The sequence below is a fragment of the Pecten maximus genome, chromosome 4 (genome assembly GCF_902652985.1).
Source record: "Pecten maximus chromosome 4, xPecMax1.1, whole genome shotgun sequence".
Lineage (NCBI taxonomy): Eukaryota > Metazoa > Mollusca > Bivalvia > Pectinida > Pectinidae > Pecten > Pecten maximus.
In genome coordinates this window covers 17,638,964-17,659,647 of record NC_047018.1, presented here as the reverse complement: position 1 = coordinate 17,659,647, position 20,684 = coordinate 17,638,964, and the positions used below count along the sequence as shown (strand labels likewise).

Sequence of the window (20,684 nt, the reverse complement as noted above, 5' to 3'; positions counted from 1 at the left end):
AACGCACCAGTCAAATGTAACTAATTTTTTTTTTATAATTTTTTTTATTTTCCAAAAACACATATATCATTAACAGTCAATAATTTTAATATATCGACCTGCACACTACTGCCATAATCTTTTAACAATTATCCTAACTACTCACACTCATCTTCATCCTCATCATCCTCATCATATCATCCTCTTCCTCATCCTGATCATCAACATCACCATCCAATCATTATCATCATCATCAAATCATCATCATCATCATCAAATCATCATCAGCATCACATCATCAAATCATCTTCAATAGTCATCATCCTCATCTGCAATAATCATCCTCGTTCTCACCATCACCATCATCATCAATCCTCATCAAATATCAATCGTCATCATCATCATCATCATCCTCATCATTATCATCATTCAATCATCAGCATCCTCACCATCATCATCATCATCATCATGAACATCATTATAATCATCATCATCATAATCATCATCACAATCATCATCATCATCATCATTCAATCACCGTCATCCTCACCATCATCATCATCATCACATCATCATCATCATCATCCTACTCATCATCATCATCATCATCATCATCATCATCATCACATCATCATCATCATCATCATCATCATTCAATCATCATCATCATCATCATCATCATCATCATCATCATCATCATCATTCAATCACCATCATCCTCACCATCATCATCATCAATCAGCATGCATCATCATCATGATGATTCACCCTCAATAAAACTCACAATTTTATCATCTTCAGCAGCAGCAGCAGCAGCAGCAATATTCCCATCATAGGTGCAATTCATAATCAATGACATATGTGTAACATAATAACTTTTTTTTCTTTCTCACACACACCCTCGCAGCCACAACAATATAGACTTTTGCACTTTCAAATACACACAACACACACACGCACCCTCATCACACACAAACATACATAAAAGCAAACACTTTAAATGTAACTAATTTAGAGTCTTTTGATTTTGTGAAGTAGTTTCAATGTAAGAAATGAATGAATGAACGAAATGAATTAATATATGTAACAGATGAATGAATGGATGCATTAAGTATGGCGAATGCTAGCCCTCACGTGTGAGGACACTTTTGAATGTGTCGGTGTCTTTGAAAATAAAAATTGTGAACGTCTTGAAGAGTTTTACCAGGGTCATTGTATTGAGATTGTATTCGTGATCAGACTCTTCCGACTACACTCTAAGATAAACTGAATATGAAAAATGAAGAATTTGGTCGAGCTCTACTACGTTTGAAGGAAACGCAAAATTATTATAACTTATACCCCCCCCCCCCCCCCCCTTCGGCTTTGTGTTATGTCTGAAATTTTACTTAATGAATACATAAGTTGTATGAATAATTTTATGTGTGCAACGACAGTTTGTTAAGAACGTGGATTTAGTCCAAAATTGTACGAATTTGATAATGTACACAAGATTAATAGATCATCAGCGTAACTAACATAGTGCACGTTGATTTGGTCCAACCACAAGTAATAAAACTGGCATTTTAGTAAAGCTTTCATCCTTCCGTCAACAGCTTATGTAAGCGACAAAGTACATGCATGTAACTTTGTTTCATCAACAACTAATACAACTGACATTATACCACTTTTTTTTATATTAACATCAACAGCTGATGTCACTGACAAAGAATATGTTACGTTGTTAGCTCACCTGGTCCGAAGGACCAAGGTGAGCTTATGCCATACCGTGGCGTCTGTCGTCCGTCTGTCCGTCCGTCCGTCAACAATTGACTTATTTGACTTCTTCTTCATAACCGCTGATTGGAATTTGAAAAAAAGGGGTCAATTTGGCACTATTGATATAAACGACTTCTTCTCTGAAACCAAGCAATGGCTATCGCTCATATTTGCCTGGTAGCATCACTATGGGTTGGGGATTCAAAATTGTACAAATGATGGGGCTGACCTCCCAGGGGCCTGAGGGGCGGGGCCAAATGTGGTCAATCCAGCTATATTGATATAAACGACTTCTTCTCTGAAACCAAGCAATGGCTATCGCTCATATTTGCCTGGTAGCATCATTATGGGGTGGGGATTCAAAATTGTACAAATGATGGGGCTGACCCCCCAGGGGCCCGAGGGGCGGGGCCAAATGTGGTCAATCCGGCTATATTGATATAAACGACTTCTTCTCTGAAACCAAGCAATGGCTATCGCTCATATTTGCCTGGTAGCATCACTATGGGGTGGGGATTCAAAATTGTACAAATGATGGGGCTGACCCCCCAGGGGCCTGAGGGGCGGGGCCAAATGTGGTCAATCGGGCTATATTCATATAATTGACTTCTTCTCTGGAACCAAGCAATGGATATCTCACATATTTTACTGGTAGCATCACCTTGGGGTAGGAATTTGAAATTGTACAAATGACGGGGCCGACCCCCCTGGGGGCTGAGGGGCGGGGCCAAAAGGGGTCAGTTTTGCAGAATTGATATAAACGACGTCTGCTCTGAAATTAAGCAATGGATATTGCTCATATTTGCCTGGTAGCATCCCTATGGGGTGGGGATTCAAAATTGTACAAATGGTGGGGCTGACCCCCTGGGGCCTGAGGGGTCAATTTGGCTAAATTGCTTTAAACAACTTATTCTCTGAAACTTAGCAATGGTTTGACTGGTAGCATCCTATTGGGGTAGGGATTCAAAATTGCATAAAGGAAGGAGCTGACCCCCCAGGGGGCAGAGGGCAGGGTCAAAAGAGGTCAATTGGTCTAAACAAGTACTTCTCTGAAACTAAGCAATGGATATCACTCACATTTGTGTGGTAGCATCCCTATGGGGTCGCGCCAAAAGTCAATTTCATTTCATGGATTAATGCACTTTCTGGCATTTTTAGTATTAAAATAAAACCAATGTACATGTACCCATATAAAATGCTTATGATATATATTGACATAGCAATACCAGCGACAAATATACTTAAGCATCATTCTTGTTTCATATCTCATGGTGAGCAGGTGAGCGATACAGGTGAGCGATACAGGCCCTCTGGGCCTCTTGTTTTATCTACAGCTAATACAACTGACAATATAATACAGGTTTCTTCGTTACATCAACTTCTCATCAGCTATTGATGTAACGTCGAAACCTGTATTAAAATGCCAGTTGTATTAGTTGTAGAAACAAAGTTACATATACTACATGTATGTATAAAACCTGTATTATAATGCGTAGATATACATGTTTGTAAGGTTTGATAACATCTGATGAAGAGGGCCAAGATGGACTGACTTAATATCCATAAATACATTAATTCAAGATCCTGAAATAATCATAAAATCATATTTGGAAACGAGTTTGAAAAAATAGTACCAAATATAGAAATATGGTTAGGCCTACAGTAGAGCTAAGCCGTACTGTGGTTTGTGTTATAACACCATTTACATTCCAAAAATCATATTAACTACAAGGATAAACATACATGTGATATACATATGGTCTAGTAAGTAATAACGACGGTATGGTCCAATATAGGTACTGGATCCTAACAGATGTTCGCTGGATGCGTATTATTAGTGATAGATAATTTGTCAAGTAGTAATAGCGACAGTACAGTAATAGTACAGTAATTTTCGAGGCAATCGGCCTCTTTATCGAGACACAAGTATCACATATGGACATATATCATGGAACAATTACACACAATTAGTAGGTAAACAGCTGTGTAAAAAGACTTTATGTTTGTATACGACATATATTAATACACAATTTTCGCCTTTAAAATAACAAAAAAAAAAAAAAAAAACGATCAAAAGCGCACAATACCTATAAGGAAATTATCAAGAGTTGTATTTGTGATTTCAGTCTTAGTAGTGAAACGCAAAAACACTGATTTTCTTATTGATAAATCTTTCAATAACGCTTGATCAGCACAAGAAAACAAAGCTGAGGGTAAAAAGCGGTTTTTATACGCATCTCCCAAAAGCGGTGGCAATATCGTATAGGTATAAGCACTAAAAAGCACTAACAGGAAGACCAGTAGAAACGAGGTTGACCTGCAAGGTAAGGTCAACTGGTGTATACAAAATAAGCTACTGGTATAAAAGTTACAGGCACATTACATAATACACTACCGGTGTATATGAAAATAAAGTATCACTTTGGTGATTACAACAACTTCATTTAACGTATTATGGTTTATGGCATTTTACAGAGTGTGAAGATGGCGAATATGGTGACAACTGTAGAAACACATGTGGTCATTGTTCCTCAGGACAACTCACGTGTGACCACAGTAATGGAACATGTAAAGATGGCTGTGAACCTGGGTACAAGATCGACAAGTGTAGTGAAGGTATCAGATTATGTCAGAAAATGTCAGACCATCCTACGTTTCATTTATAATGTCCACGGAACAATCCAATGTCGACAGGCAGCCATCATGGAATTGACAATTGAAGTTTGGTACGGCTATTTCTCAGAAAGTACTGAAGGGATCTTACTCAAATTTCATATGTAGGTTCCCCTTGATCCCAAATTGTGCGTATTGCATTTGTGGATTGGTTAGAAAACAACATGGCCGACAGGCATGCATCTTGGTATTGACCATTGAAGTTTGTGAACACTATTTCTCATAAAGTAGTGAAAGGATCTTTCTAAAATTTAATATGTAGGTTTCCCTTGGTCCCTTGTAATGCATACTGCAATTTGGAACCAATCTGAAAACAACATGGCCGACAGGCAGCCATTTTGGAGTTTGTCCATTGAAGTTTGTTATCACTCTATCTCACAAAGTAATATTTCTGAAATTTCATATGTAGGTTCCCCTTGGTCCCTAATTTTATATATTGCATTTTCGGACCAGTCGAAAAACAACATGGCTGACAGGCAGCCATCTTGAATTTTGACTATTGAAGTTTGTTATTGCTATTTTACAGAAGGTACTGAAGGGATCTTTCTCAAATTTCATATGCAGGTTCCCCTTGATCCCGCGTATTGCCTTTTGGGACCAATCTGAAAACAACATAGCCGACAGACAGCCATTATCGCTTAATCACAAATATCATATACATGTTCCCCTTGTTTGAAAAGTACTGGAGGGATGTTTCTCGATTTACACAGATTAGTAAGAGGAAGGGGAAAATAGCGAGAAGATCAATCCGACATGAAACCTACAAAGATCATTCAATGGTGGGCGCCAAGATCCCTCTGGGATCTCTTGTTGACATATGGGGAAAAAATATTGACCAGCATGACGCAGCATAGGAAAAATATGGATATTGACAAAAATGTATATTTCAGTTCACAGTTGTCTTGTGAATACTAGCTAAACATGTCAAACGCTGTCGTCTTTAATTTCATTGCAATATTTATGATTAATTTTTCGCTGTTTGTTCGTAGAATGGTGCTTTTTGATTCGTCATTTTGTTCTTTTCATACTTTTATGATTTTTTTTTTAAATATGCTCCGCCCACTTGATAATGATTGGATGAGTCAATGGCAATGCGCCACCTAGCGCAACATAGAAGAAAATAAAACAATTAGGCAGTAACGGGTTTCTCATGATGAAATTGATTTTAAATTTTCACACATTTTAAACTGCATAACCCGTAATTCAATTCTTGAATTGGTGTATTTATACATCAGTTTTTGTTTTTTCCGTTGTAAATAAGAAATTAATTATAACGATTGATGTCAATATTATTTGAGTTTCTTACGGGTGTGAACAAAATTTGTTTGCAATCGTTTATCTGCTACGCGGATTCATACAGTTTGCAAACATATTTTTTATTCACCTATGAAACTAAAACATATTGACATCAATTCTAAATGAATTTAAAAACAATCCTTGCTGATACAGCGAAAGTGTTACAACGTGTTACGAATGACATTACTTTCAGTTTGTGACTCAGGGAAATTTGGACGGCATTGTACAAATACGTGTGGCAGTTGCCTAAATGGGGCGGCTTGTCATCACATCAACGGCACGTGTCTGACCGGATGTGATCCTGGTAAGAAGGGAGACGACTGTAAAACAGGTATGTTATCGAAATCTACATATAATCAGGCTAAGTTTAACATTAATTTCTGGACAAGATTAACAAAATTGAAAAATAATTAAGATTTTTGTTAGCATAAGTGTCATGTAAAACAAACGTTTGATTGATTAAAACATTCATATGGTGATGAACATTTAGTACTGTCACATTCGCTATCTATTTAATACTTTTTCTTAAGACAATATTATACCATAACTGTACCGATACTTTTTCCTCACAGACTGTTCTCCTGGTGAATATGGTCCAAACTGTGAGAACAAGTGTGGTAACTGTGAACATGGTACCCTTGCATGTAATAGAACTGACGGATCGTGTCCAAATGGATGTTTGGCAGGATGGCAGGCACCACAGTGCAAGAACGGTAAATGTTTCCAAATTTGTTTATAGATAATTACATTCTGTAAAAAACGCTTTACTACCGATTTTTTGACACAATCCATTGCGATATAAGTTCATTAAAATATATTTATCGCGATGCATGTTCTTTTTGGATTGTTGCTTCGAATTTACGATTTCAGTTTGTCAACACGGCTGGTATGGACAGAACTGTGCTGAAAAGTGTGGGAACTGTCGAAATGGACATACCTGCAACAACACCATTGGGACTTGTGAGGATGGTTGTAGCCCTGGTTGGAAGGATTCTATGTGTAAACAGGGTAAACAAATGTTAGATAATACCACAGGGTCCATGCATTCTCTCAACAGAGGAAGCAATTCGAGCAATTATATTGAGTAAAATATAGCTACATAAATATATTTTTGCTAAGCGTAAATACATTTATGTATTTACACATTAATGGATACAACAGAATGTCATATCTCATTGGATAGTAAACCGTTCTCTCATTGGATAATATTATAAACATATATATTTTGCTCGTTATATTAAGGTATAGTTGTTTCTTTGTCGCTTCCCGATTCCTTTCTTGATATCGTGAGATTACAGATAATTGATCTACATCAACATTGCAGTTGTCGATGAAGCCAGAGATAGTTTTAGTTCTTGCTACGCTTTTCTCATTCAACTTCTTTTCAAAATTATCCGTGTAACTCTTTGGTTTTTATTGTTAGGTCACAACAGACGAAGTCTCAAGTGACCAATTGCTATCGCCTTTTGTCCGGCGTCGTGCGTCATGGGTTGTCCGCCGTGCGTCGTAAACAAATTACATTTCCAACTTCTTCTAGATAACAAAGAGGCACAAGGTCATGTTGTTAGGCCAGTAGTATGCTTGGATGAAGGGCCACAAAGTTTGTTCAAATGAATGATCTTGACCAACTTTGAAGGTCACAGGGATCAAATGTATTAAAAATATTAAACGTCTTCTTTTCAATAACCAAGAGACACAGAATTAGGAAAATTGGCCATTCGCATACTGTGTTAAAGGGCTACAACGCGTGTTCTAATAAATGACCTCAAGGTCACATCGGTCAAAAGTGTTAAACCATTTAAACGACTTCATCTCAATAACCAAGAGGCACAGTGCCATAATATTGAATATGTAGCATGCTCTGGTAAAGAGTTACCAGTTTTGTTCAAGTGAATGACCTTGAAATACATTCAAGGTCAATTGTATCGAAATCTTTAAACAACTTCATCTCCATAAGAGGCCAATGCTCATGATATTAGCCCAGTATCACGCTGGTATAAGGGGCTACCGGGTGTGTTCAAATGAATGGTCTTTAGCAACTTTCAAAGACAAAGGGTTCGAATGTATAAAGACTTGAAACCACTTCTTTTCAATTACCAAGAGGCCCAGGGTCTTGATATTGGACCATTTGTATTCTAGTAAGAGGGCTACCATCAATGACCTATTACGAAGGTCAATGGGATCAAATATGGTAAAATATATAAATATAACTTCTGCTCGATAAGTAAAAGGACAGAGATTCGATATTTAACCTGTAGTATGCTTGGGTGAAGGGATACAAAGTTTGTTAAAAAAGATCTATATTCAAGGACACAGGCGTCAAATGAATTAAAATTGTTCAAAACTATATTTTCCAACCAACAGCAAAATATCTCAATAACTGAGAAGTCCAGGGTCATGACACTTGTTAATTCAAGAAATGCAAGCTAAGGTCAAAAATCAAAGAAAGTCTTAAATCCCAAAGGTCAAAATCAAATTGTGCATCTTTTCACTGATAAATATTTTGTTATGACATGATGAAACACAAATGAGCGAAATAAAACACTAATCAAACTGACCTAAGGTAAAGGTCACTGTGTTATCAAGGTCACGGGCATTGGTTCAACGGTAAATACAAGAGTGTCTTTAAGTAGACGAATATTTTTACATTCTGAAGCAGTCAGTTGTAATTAGCAGGGAATCAACTGACCAAATGTCAAGATCATGTGGTCAAAGATCAAAGTCAAATTTCGTATCGATGAATTAAGTAGCATACTGTTATGATGTTATGAAGCAGTTGGCCACAGTTCAATAATTAGTGAACTGATCAAAGGTAAATGTCACTATGTAGAAACTCATGGTCATACTGAGATGAAGGACTACTAATTGTCTTTAAATGAATTACCATGACCTACAATCAAGGTCAAAAGGGCTCAAATGTGTTTGTTTAAAAAAAACCCAAAAAGCCTGGAAGAAAAAGCAGCAAAATTTATTTAAATGAATGTACTTTCATGGTCGCATAGTTGAGATAAGTTCAATAGTAAAACATTTATCAGTATGGTCTAGAACTCGGAATAACCGTGCAGTTACGTATAGAATTTCGCTGCAGAATGTTCCGCGAGATGGTATGGCAACGCCTGTCAAGAGAAGTGTGGTAACTGTGCAGGAGGAAGGAATTGTCATCACGTCCACGGCACATGTCCCGAAGATGGAGAATCTCATCGGTGTGATCCAGGCATGAAAGGAGATAAATGCAAAACTGGTATAAACACCGTTATTACGATAGTTTAGATATGGAACTAACCTGTGTTTGCGGGTTTCAAATTCCCTTTTTATCATTTCCTTGCTAATACCATCTACCATATGTAGTTTCAAAACAATTATAAAGAGCAAATGACAAAAGGCTTGACGACTGAACACTATTTTGTGATGGGTCGAAAGTGTAAAGTCGTTTGTCAAAATGGCATCTCTATGACACTATTTTCATCCAGTAATGGACGGAATGGGTAAAACACTCCACCGCCTATACTATTACTGTGCTTTTTAGCAGCGACGAACTTTCACTTTCGCCATCGCCAAATGGTTGAATGTGAACACTTATTTGCACCCGTTGCCTTCCAAAGTTCGAAACCGTCTTTCCTATCCAAACTGGATACTGACAAGACTAAAATGTTTAATGTATTTTGTAAAGCGGTTAACGCATATCATGTTGATATTAATATTTATTAACAAGTATTGCAATGGAAACTTTAGTTGATTAAGTCACACAATAGTACTGGTACTTCCAAGTGATATTAATTTCATGAAGCCACTAATCTGACTAGTTTACACAATACACCACTTCGACTATTATTGCGTCAGATGTAAATAACCTTTGGTAAATACCTACAATGTCTTCAGATTGCAGTAACACTGAGTATGGGCCTGACTGTAGCCAGGTGTGTGGACGATGTTTTAACTCTTCATGCGAATCGGTGTCTGGTAACTGTACTGGAGGGTGTCTGTACGGATGGACAGGTATTCAGTGCGTCGAAGAGCTTATTGGTGAGTTCTATGGTAATTCTGAAATAGGTCAATTTTGTGTTTCTCAGTCAAATTGATGATGAAACAATTAGGATATATAGAGAATATTTTCCGGTTTTTCTTCTTATTGTTCAATTTCATCTGCTTTATTTTGTCTTTAGTTGAGTGTTCTTCTCTCTGAGGAAGGCTTTGGATTCTGTCGCATTGCTATATAATAACACCCCTCCCTGCTTCCCTTACCTTCGGTGTTAACATGTCACATATGAATTGTTATCAAGGACTAGCTACCATTATCACGATTTCCCTAACAGATGTCGACTTCTGTCTGGCAAATTATTTGTAGACATACATATAACATATAACAAAGAATCTCAGTTTGGATCTAAGGTCATAGCTTTATCAATTATAGACTGCGGTGATCTGTTCATAGACCATGATACCACGCAATCAACGATTTGAACATTTTATCAAACAATTAATAAATTGATTCGGGATTTCCACCAATTAAAGCAATATAATTAAAAACAATTATTTAGCCAATCATTTGAAAAATGTTTCAGCCGAATGCCAATCATTATCAATAAAAGCAATACATATCAATCACTATATATCAATCATTCAATAATCACCAACAAATGTTTATACCGTCTTATTGGTGCTATTAATCAGTCGTTAAAACGTTCAAAGCTGCGACAATCCTGCCTTCTGAAACCACGAGTAGACAAGCAGAATACTAACAAAACAAAGATCCTAAAGATAGTATAAGAGGATGAAGAAAAGTATTTAAGCTAAATGTTTGATATATTTCGCCGAATCCTCTTCTTTAAACAAGGGAGACAACCCATAATAATTTCCGACAAATGGGATTCAGTTTTTTGGTCGACATTATGCTATCTCATTTGATATTATTATATGATATGATATAAAGTCCGCATGTTTGATATTTTGGTGATTTTAATGTAACATTTTGAACGTTATTTTGATAAAAGATGTAAATAAATACTTTACTGCAATCATGACGGTTCCTTATCGTGATAAAACACAGGCGATTAAAGTATTTTTCTAATGTTCTGTATGGTTATAAGCAATATTCTTAAAATCACATGTTATATGATGTAAATATGACATAAATATATCAATTGCAGCTCCCGAACCGACGATCCCATCAGCTGTCATCGCCACTGCATGTATCGTAGGTACAATACTACTACTGGTTGTCCTGGTTGTTGTCCTGGTTGTCGTCATAAAAAAGAGAAGGTAATGGCTTTTTACCTGTGTTTTCGTATAATGCTTTCTCATATTAATTTAGGATGTCGTAACTGTATTTATTGTTATTGTGTATTTTCTATTTGAGAAGAATTCAAATAAAGAACAAAATAAAAATAGTAATCTTTCTTGCAAACTTAATATTCATTTATCAAAGTGGTTTGTTGGTTCCTATCAATATAATCTTTTTTTATCCTTTAAGACTACACCAACAACACCCACGGAAGGATGCGAGCAAGAATCTGGAGATAGGTAAGGGTATATTTCTGTCTTTTCGATATTAAATTAATGACACATTTATGTTAAGAAACAATTAGTGTTTATCATTGACACGTTTTTCATCAATAAATCTTGACACGTTTGAAAATCTTTTCCATTACTTCATGACTTTTCGTTAGATATAAGGGGAAATATATACTAGGCTTTGTTGATAATTTTTCTGATCAACACCAATTAAAAACCTTTGGTATGTTATTGTAGAATGCAAATATAGTCGTAGACATTGGTAATTATATCAAATCATCATGCGTGGCGGCAGTTTGCAAAGATCGTTCGACATCTGCATTCTTAAATAAAATAAAGGTACATTCAGAAGTTAAGTTACGTGTGTTTAATTGCATGTGCATGTTTGATTGTTTTAATACCTTAGACACCAATTAACCCCCAATTGACTGTATGCGGTATCGTAGTATCATTGTCTACTACCGGATGTTCCGATAAATAAACCGAGGAACATGCATACCTATATTCTCAGATATAAATAATGGGTCGCTACAAATATATACATGTATAAATATATAGAATGAAAGGAAGAAGAAATGTCGTGGGTCTTCACAATTATAAATATATAGAAGCGAGGGTAGGAGAATCATAGTGGGTCTTCACTGATTTAACTATATAGAAGGGAGGGTAGGAGAATTATAGTGTTGTTGGTCTTCAAAAATATAAATACATAGAAGGGAGGGTTGGAGAATGATAGTGGGTCTTCACTGATATAAATATTTAGAAGGGAGTTTAGGAGAATCCTCGTGGGTCTTCACAAATATATAAAAAGGGGGAGGGGGGGGGGGGGGTAGGAAAATCATAATGTAGGTGGGAGGGTTGAAGAATCAATCATAGTGGGTCTTCACTGATATAACTATATCACTTATATAACTATTCAGAAGGGAGGGCAGGAGAATCATATTGGGTCTTCACAAATAGAAATATATAAAAAGGAGGGTAGAAAAATCATAGTGTAATTTCTCACTGATATAAATATATAGGAGGGAGCATAGGGAAATCATAGTGGGTCCTCACTAATATAACTATATTAAAGGGAGTTTAGGAGAATTATAGTGGGTCTACACTGATATACATATATAGGAGGGCGGGGTTTGAGAATTATAGTAGGTCTTCACAAATACAAATACATAGAATGAAGTGTAGGAGAATCATAGTGGGTCTTCACTGATATAACTATATCACTGACATAACTATTTAGAAGGGAGGGCAGGAGAATCATATTGGGTCTTTACAAATATCAATATAAAGAAAGGAGGGTTGGAAAATCATAGTATAGATGGTCTTCACAAATATTGATATATAGAAGGAATGGTTGGAGAATGATAGTGAGTCTTCACTGATATAACTATTTAGAAGGGAGGGTAGGAAAATCATAGTGGGTCTTCACAAATATAAATAGATGGAACGGAGGGTTGGAAAATCATAGTGGGTCTTCACTGATATAAATATAAAGAAAGGAAGGTAGGAGAATCATAGTGGGTCTTCACTGATATGACTATATAGAAGGCAGTTTTGGAGAATCAGAGTGGGTCTTCACAAATATAAATACATAGAAGGGAGTTAAGGAGAATCATAGTGGGTCTTCACTGATATAAATAAATAGAAAGGAGGGTAGGAGAATCATAGTGGGTCTTCACTGATATAAATAAATAGAAAGGAAGGTAGGAGAATCATAGTGGGTCTTCACTTATATGACTATATAGAAGGCAGTTTTGGAGAATCAGAGTGGGTCTTCACAAATATAAATACATAGAAGGGGGTTTAGGAGAATCATAGTGGGACTTCACTGATATAAATAAATAGAAAGGAGGGTAGGAGAATCATAGTGGGTCTTCACTGATATAAATATATAGAAGGGAGGGCAGGAGAATCATAGTGGGTCTTCACTGATATAAATATATAGAAGGGAGGGCAGGAGAATCATAGTGGGTCTGCACTGATATAAATATATAGAAGGGAAGGTAGGAGAATCATAGTGGGTCTTCACTGATATAAATATATAGAAGGGAGGGTAGGAGAATCATAGTGGGTCTGCACTGATATAAATATATAGAAGGGAGGGCAGGAGAATCATAGTGGGTTTCACAAATATAGATATATAGAAGGGAGAGTTGGAGAATCAAATTGGATCGTCACAAATATAAGTATATAAAGGGAAGGTGGGCTTACTATCTTCATTGATTTTCATAGTTTTGTTATTTAATATTCCGATAATTTAAAGCAAGATGATTAATCTGATAATCCGAACAGGTGCTTCTATTAGAGTTCTTAGCTGGTAAACTGGACTGTTTTTAAAACGTATCGGGAAGGAGACCATTCATTCTTGAAATAATATCAAGGTTTTTGAAAATTATCGTAAACATTGTTTTGGGAGGTTTTTACTTGTTAACATTGTCAAAAATAAGAAATTAATTGGAACCCGATAATAGTACTATATGCTTAACATAATCAACCTGTACATGACCGTTCATGTACATAACCAATGCACGTGGGTTATGTTACCATGTGTCACAGAAAGATATGGCACGAGTGCAATATTGATTTATTAAAAGAGCTTAATAAATGCAGTATGACAAGGGTGTAAAATTTTCAAATCGCGGTGAATGTGATATGAAACACTCGTGAAATGTTACCTCAATCGAACGCCAGATCTATGTTTGAGTACAGTTCGTAAGAGTTATTCCCCTGTAAATATATATGGGACAAAGAGGTAATTTTAACGGTGTGGACATTGAAATTGTTTTGAGGCAATCCGTACCTTTATGAAGACACATAGAATACATTCACATGATATATAAACAGTACTAGAAAATAAATAAGATACAGTAAGAGTAATATCTTTGGTAGTAAGTGAAATAACAACCATTAACACTTCGGCTAGCGTGACATGTTAAGAGCCATGTTCTATGATGGAATGATATGCGACAAACGGTCAAGACTTTGAAACTATCCCATGAGTGCAAATGCCGAAATGTTAATAGATGTTTCGTCCCAAAATGATTTTATATGGATACAGAGAATAGGAACTGGTGGACGATATTATATAAATACTTGCACTATCGTCCATGAAATGGTAATGGATCTTATAAATATATTGCGCATAAAGTCTGGAGAACTCTCAAAATATCCTGTAAAGAATCATGTTGACCAACGTCCTGAAAGCAAAGTTATTAAAAATTGATCAAGACTGTACAAACCAAATTTAACGAGAGCCGAAATGTCGAAGACTGTTGGGGACTGTCGAGATAAAGTCGACGACGGGAGGCGACCAAATTTAAGTATCGGTGTAGCAGTGTAATGTAAAAATATTGTCGACGACGGGAGGCGATCAAATTGAGGATCGGTGCAGCAGTGTATTGTCGACGACAGGAGGTGACAAAATTGAGTATCGGATAGCAGCAATAAAATGTAGAATATATATGAAGAATGCTGTTTGGGATGTCCAAAAAACAATAGTTCAGGAATGAAGAAAATATATACAAATTGAATGATTAATTAGATGGATTGTCTGATAGAAGCCTGGGGTCATATAGAGAACAAAGCCTTCAACGTTAATTCAAACCTCGAGGCTAGCTGGCTTGTAAGTCGGTAAATTGAAATGCCTTGCTACAGGGAAGTCCGGTATGTTTTGTTTGATGGAGCAACGGTGGTTGTTGATGTTCAACACGCACACACGCAACACACCAACACACCAACATATATATATATATACCGTATTTGACCTAATAAGGGCGCAGGGCGCGGGTAATTGACAGTGGGGGCGCCCTTATTAAGATTAGTTATTCTGAAGTTTTATGAAACAGACTATACCTTATAGCAGAATACCCAAGGTTGTGGAAACGGTAAAATATTCAGTCATAAAAATATTCCAGATGAAGATATCTATTCATTTTCATATATTAAGCTTAAACATCACTTGAATACTCCTGTAAACTTGTAAACCATGCCAGCTGATCTTTAGACCAGAGAACGTGTGGTCCACCATTGATGTTCAAATGGAACTCTTTTGTGTTCTATTTATAGAAACAGGTGATTTCCCAGATCATATCAGACATCGTTTTCTTTGACCTAATAATTGATTTACAATGTCTTTTACTAGCTTTCTGTTCTGAACAAAAGTTATTTATCAACAAGAATGAAGTTTTTAATTTATCTTCAAATAAAGATGGTAAGTTATTATTTGTATGTGTGTTTAGTTTTGGGTGCTCTTTACACTGACATGTCATCTGTAGCCTGTAGGAATACACAAAATGTGGCGAAAACATGTGTTCCAGTTACTTAATTTGCTGAGGAAAATTGAACACATAAAGTAGCAAAATATTTCACATGAATTATTACTTTTGAACACCATTTTGACACCATTTTGACACTCAGTCAAAGATTTATTTCCTTGGAAAAAGGTAGGGGCGCCCTTATTAGGGCAGGCGCCTTTATTAGGTCAAATACGGTATACATATGATAATGTAGTCAGGACTCGTGGATATATTCCGTGACTAGGATGGTGTTTCCTCTCTGCTTCCCAGCTGACGCACTGTACAGCGTTCGCTACTCCGTACTACCAAAGAATATGGTGAGATATTGGGTCTTTCCAGAACACGTTAAAAAATCTACTTCAGATCACATCTCTTATTATACCAATGTTAACATCGTACCGTTAGTCTAAGACTAATATTGATTCTTTGTTTTAAGGTCTTAATGTTGACCTTCTTCAATCCACATACTGTCGAATTTGTTTAAGCCTTTTGGGAAAAGGCAATCACTTATTAGTCCCCTGCCGTTTGAAAAACGGGGGGACTATAGGTTTACCCTCCGTCCGTCCGTCTGTCCGTCTGTCTGTCTGTCACGCAATAGTTGTCCGGACAACTCCTTCTAAAGTACTACTCTGATTTTAATGAAACTTGGTATACATGATCAGTATAACATGTAGTTGTGCATCCCACATTTTTGTTTTCGAAAAACCAATTTTCAAAATGGCCGCCGACTTCTCATTGGTTGAGACTTGTCCGGACAACTCCTTCTAAAGTACTACTCCGATTTTAATGAAACTTGGTATACATGATCAGTATAACATGAAGTTGTGCATCCAACATTTTTTTTTTGAAAAAACCAATTTTCAAAATGGCCGCCGACTTCTCATTGGTTGAGGCTTGTCCTGACAACTCCTCCTAAACTACTACTCCGATTTTAATGAAACTTGGTATACATGATCAGTATAACATGCAGTTGTGCATCCCAATTTTTCCTTTCGAAAAAAACATTTTTCAAAATTGCCGCCGGCTTCTCATTGGTTGAGGCGTGTCCGGACAATCCTAAAGTACTACTCCGATTTTAACGAAACTTGGTATACGTGATCAGTATAACACGTAGTTTAGAAAATGAGAAATAAATAGTTGCACTCCTGGTTCAGGCAGGGGACTTTGTATTGCTGTTGAAATACTATCCGTCCTTGTTAGCTATTGCGATCATTAATATGTGGCCTCAAAGTTATATGTCTCCATCTGTTAAAGATAACTTTTCTCATAACTCAAAGCTTTTGTCGTGACAACTTTTGTTCGGATTGTTTGACATTATCTATTTCGTTGTAACCGGTTAAACGTCTAAATCAGTGTCATAAGCTGTCATATCCACGGGTATCTACGTTTTGTTTAACATTTCGTGTTGAAGAACTGAAACGTCATAGTTTGGAATCAAAAGTCGATGTTCATAACAAATAAATAACAAAAACAAATTGAAATTGAGTGTTACACATATAGTCAAAAGATTGTGTACCACTTGTTCGAAGGCTTATGTGGGTCTATGCAGCCACCAGACCCCTTGCCATATTCTTTATGTCCCATGTCCCTGTCTTCTACTGACAGACGCATATACGCTGATCCTAAATCCAATCACTGCTCTGCACAAATGTTGAAACTGTTGATCGAGAATTATGACAACACGGCTACACACTTATTCAACAAGTTTAGCAAGTAAACCACACTTCCCCCATTAAGATTTGGTATCAACTCAAACCGTTAGGAAAACGTTCGTTTGAAAACATGTTGTCAAACATATGTAAATCCGCTGGCGTCAAGAAGAAATATACATCCCATTGCCTTCGGGCAACTACCGTGGAAAATCTTGACTACATGGATTTTTAATCCAGACATATCATGTTTATGTCAGACCTGAAAAAAAATGAGTCATCTCTCAGACCTTACAATAGGTCCGTGTCGTCTTAACAAAAACAGGAATTGATTAACTCGCTGTCCGCCATTTCTAGACCTAGTCCATCAGCATTGGCCCTCCCTGCTCGGGCGGTTTTCACGTCCTCTACGGTTCCAGTGATATATAATTCTATCTCGACTACCGAGGATATGACTGTAGTACCGACACTCAACTTGAAGACACTGAATAACGAAAAGTATTGGAAGTTAGTTTTGGTTATTTGTTCCTGCTCAATGAGACTCTTTTCCGAGCATATTTTGCCATCATTAAATTCTACTTCATCCTACATTGACGACACCCTTTCACCTAGTTACGCTAACAGTTACAATTGTAAGCCGGCAAATTTGGTAAACGGTGCAATGTTAATGCTTCTGATTCATAGGCAACAGAAATATGTTTTAGGTTGACAGACGACAACAAAATCAAATGTGTTTGGAGTCAGAAAACAACCAATCGGATGTTTTAATGTGGTTACACACCGCGGTGTGTAAACAAAAACAAAAGCACCATGTTAGGAAGAAGCAGGTGTAGTTATGGAATAACCATGCGTTATCTATCAAATAATCTCGCTGAAGATGTATAATGTATATTATGCGATCGACCGGTTTGATTTTTAACGATGATTACAAACTACTAAGCATCTACTTACAGCTGGATTGACATAAAGGGAATGGAAAAAATATCAAAGCTGAAGTACTTTACTGTTATTTTTCTCCAATAAAGAAGTCTTCAATGGCCGATATTTTGCGTATACGGCGGCAACTACAGATACGGCTTTCCTCCACGAACTCTCTTAATATGACTTTAGACGTAACTTGCAGTGTAGCTATACGCTGGCGATGAATAACAAGACGACTTACCACTAAACTATACCAAGGTACCCAAATCCTAAGCGTAAACATCCCTTCGTTTATCGAAATGGAATTAATTGAACGTCTCTTAATTACAGTTAAACTTATTATCATTGTTTATTTAAACCTGTTTTCATGTATAGAATATGTTTATCTTTACCAGGTGTCATGTATGAAAACATGGCAGCTGACACACACATGGATACAGAACCGAATGAAGGCGACCAGAGAATGTATGACATCGTGGCGGCAGACACACACATGGTTTCGGAATTAAATCATAACAGTCAGATGATGTATGAAAACGTCGGTAATGTCAGTCGGAGCGTTCAACCACAAAGTGGTGTGATGACACAAAATCTTCTACATGAAATCGCAAGAAAGGAGGAATCGAACGAGTTTGAAAAGGATTTTAAAGTATATAAAATTAATCATGTTCTTCCGAAATATAAACACAAATTGAAATATATATACTGAAACGAAAAAGAAACGCAACATGGAAAATTGTGATTGATTTTGTATTAAATATACATATCTGTATAAAAATCGCGGAAATAAACATGCACCCTGCCTAACACCCATACCAATCTTCAAAATCACCCAAGTGTGACTAGAGACCTATGCACTTCCGGCGCGGTAAAAACATCAAAAACCGTGCCTGTACAAACATATGCGTTCTTTTTTCATTCAAACCAGTATCAATTCATCACTAACATTGAGCCACATCATCGCCAATACTTTTGCAAACAATAATTCCTTTTACAATTATGCCACGGTTATCAAAGGTTGATAGAGGACGTGCTATAGCGATGCTTCTGGCAGGGAACACGCAACTTCACGATTAGTTTCACGTCTTAACGCAACAGGAAGAGTCGATGACCAGCCGAGATCAGGACGTCCACGCGTAACGTCGCGACGTCAAGACCGGGTTCTTAGGTTGGCACACCTGCGTAACAGGAGATTAACGGCCGCTGAAACGGCAAGGAATACGATTGGTAATCATAACCGTCGAATTCATCCCCAAACAGTGATCAACAGACTGCGTGAGGCTAATTTGCGTGCAAGGCGACAGTACGTTGGTTAACCACTAACACCGCAACGTCGAGCACGTCGTATGCAATGGGCAACGGCACATATGCCCAGACGTTTTCCTATGAGACGTTGGAGGTCTATGCTCTTCACCGATGAATCTCGATTCACGTTATTTCGAGCAGATGGCCGTCAACGTGTGTACCGGCGTCGAGGCGAACGTTTTGCTGACGCCTGTGTTTTGGAACACGACCGATTTGGGGGTGGATCAGTTATGGTTTGGGCGGGAATCTCCCATGGTTTGAAGACGCCTTTGGTGATAGTCAATGGGAATTTAACGGCCGTACGCTATCGGGATGAGATCCTTAGGCCCCATGTTGTGCCGTTTGTTAGGCAGCATCATCTAACCTTTCAGCAAGATAACGCGAGACCACACGTTGCAAGAGTCTGCAGAGACTTTCTTGCGACACAGAACATTGTTCCTATAGATTGGCCTCCATATAGCCCCGACCTGTCCCCAATCGAGCATTTGTGGGATGAATTAGACAGAAGAATTCGAAATCGCCGTAACCCCCCAAATACCCTCCCTCAGTTAGCAAATGCACTCGTCCAAGAATGGAATAACATTCCAATACGGAAAGTCAATGCCCTGATGAACTCAATGCAACAAAGAATTAGAGATGTGATAACTGTTCGAGGAGGACACACACGATATTAGGGCACGGTTTCAAAACTGCTGCCATTTCAACTTGGATTCACGTAGGGTACTACCAATCATGACCTTCTAGCAAAGTGACCTGTTCTTAAAAATCTCTAAACATTTAAAGGATGTTACATCAATATTCAATATTAACTATTACATATGAAATTTAAACATAATGCTCACAAGTATTATTTTATTAAACCTACAATTTGAAGTTGCGTTTCTTTTTCGTTTCAGTATATATATAAAATTGCCTTAAAATTCACGATTAAGAGATGAATTAATGGGTACTTACTGCTAACATCGTAAATTATATCTTTGATAATATATTTTCAAGGTAACTGTGTCACATTAATGCGAAAATTTATCTTTCGCGGAACGTGGAAATGATTTATTTACAGCAGATGCAAATCGTGATTACATGAGCATGTATCTTGTGTTACTTACCTCTATATTTAATATTCTTTTATCGAAGGATTTACCGGCTGGCTGTCAGTTCCCATGTGAAGAGGCAACCAAGGCTGCAAACAAAGCCAAAAACAGATACAAGACCACATTCCCATGTAGGTTTTTCTATTAAATAATTCAAAACATCTGTCCCATATGGGGCACGAAAGAAATTCAGAATCAGTAGAGCT

At 37.1% G+C, this 20,684-nt stretch overlaps 1 protein-coding gene across 1 annotated transcript in view; it reads left to right on the top strand.

The window, feature by feature from the left end:
* Positions 1-20,684, top strand: part of LOC117325396 (receptor-type tyrosine-protein phosphatase epsilon-like) — a 65,123-nt gene that overhangs the window by 21,247 nt on the left and 23,192 nt on the right. Inside the window, exons 6-15 of the mRNA XM_033881569.1 lie at positions 4,213-4,353; positions 5,900-6,037; positions 6,279-6,419; positions 6,577-6,714; positions 8,795-8,947; positions 9,586-9,729; positions 10,854-10,965; positions 11,177-11,226; positions 18,478-18,731; positions 20,522-20,609. Coding sequence (XP_033737460.1) covers positions 4,213-4,353; positions 5,900-6,037; positions 6,279-6,419; positions 6,577-6,714; positions 8,795-8,947; positions 9,586-9,729; positions 10,854-10,965; positions 11,177-11,226; positions 18,478-18,731; positions 20,522-20,609 — 1,359 coding nt within the window. The remainder of the gene's footprint in view (positions 1-4,212; positions 4,354-5,899; positions 6,038-6,278; positions 6,420-6,576; positions 6,715-8,794; positions 8,948-9,585; positions 9,730-10,853; positions 10,966-11,176; positions 11,227-18,477; positions 18,732-20,521; positions 20,610-20,684) is intronic.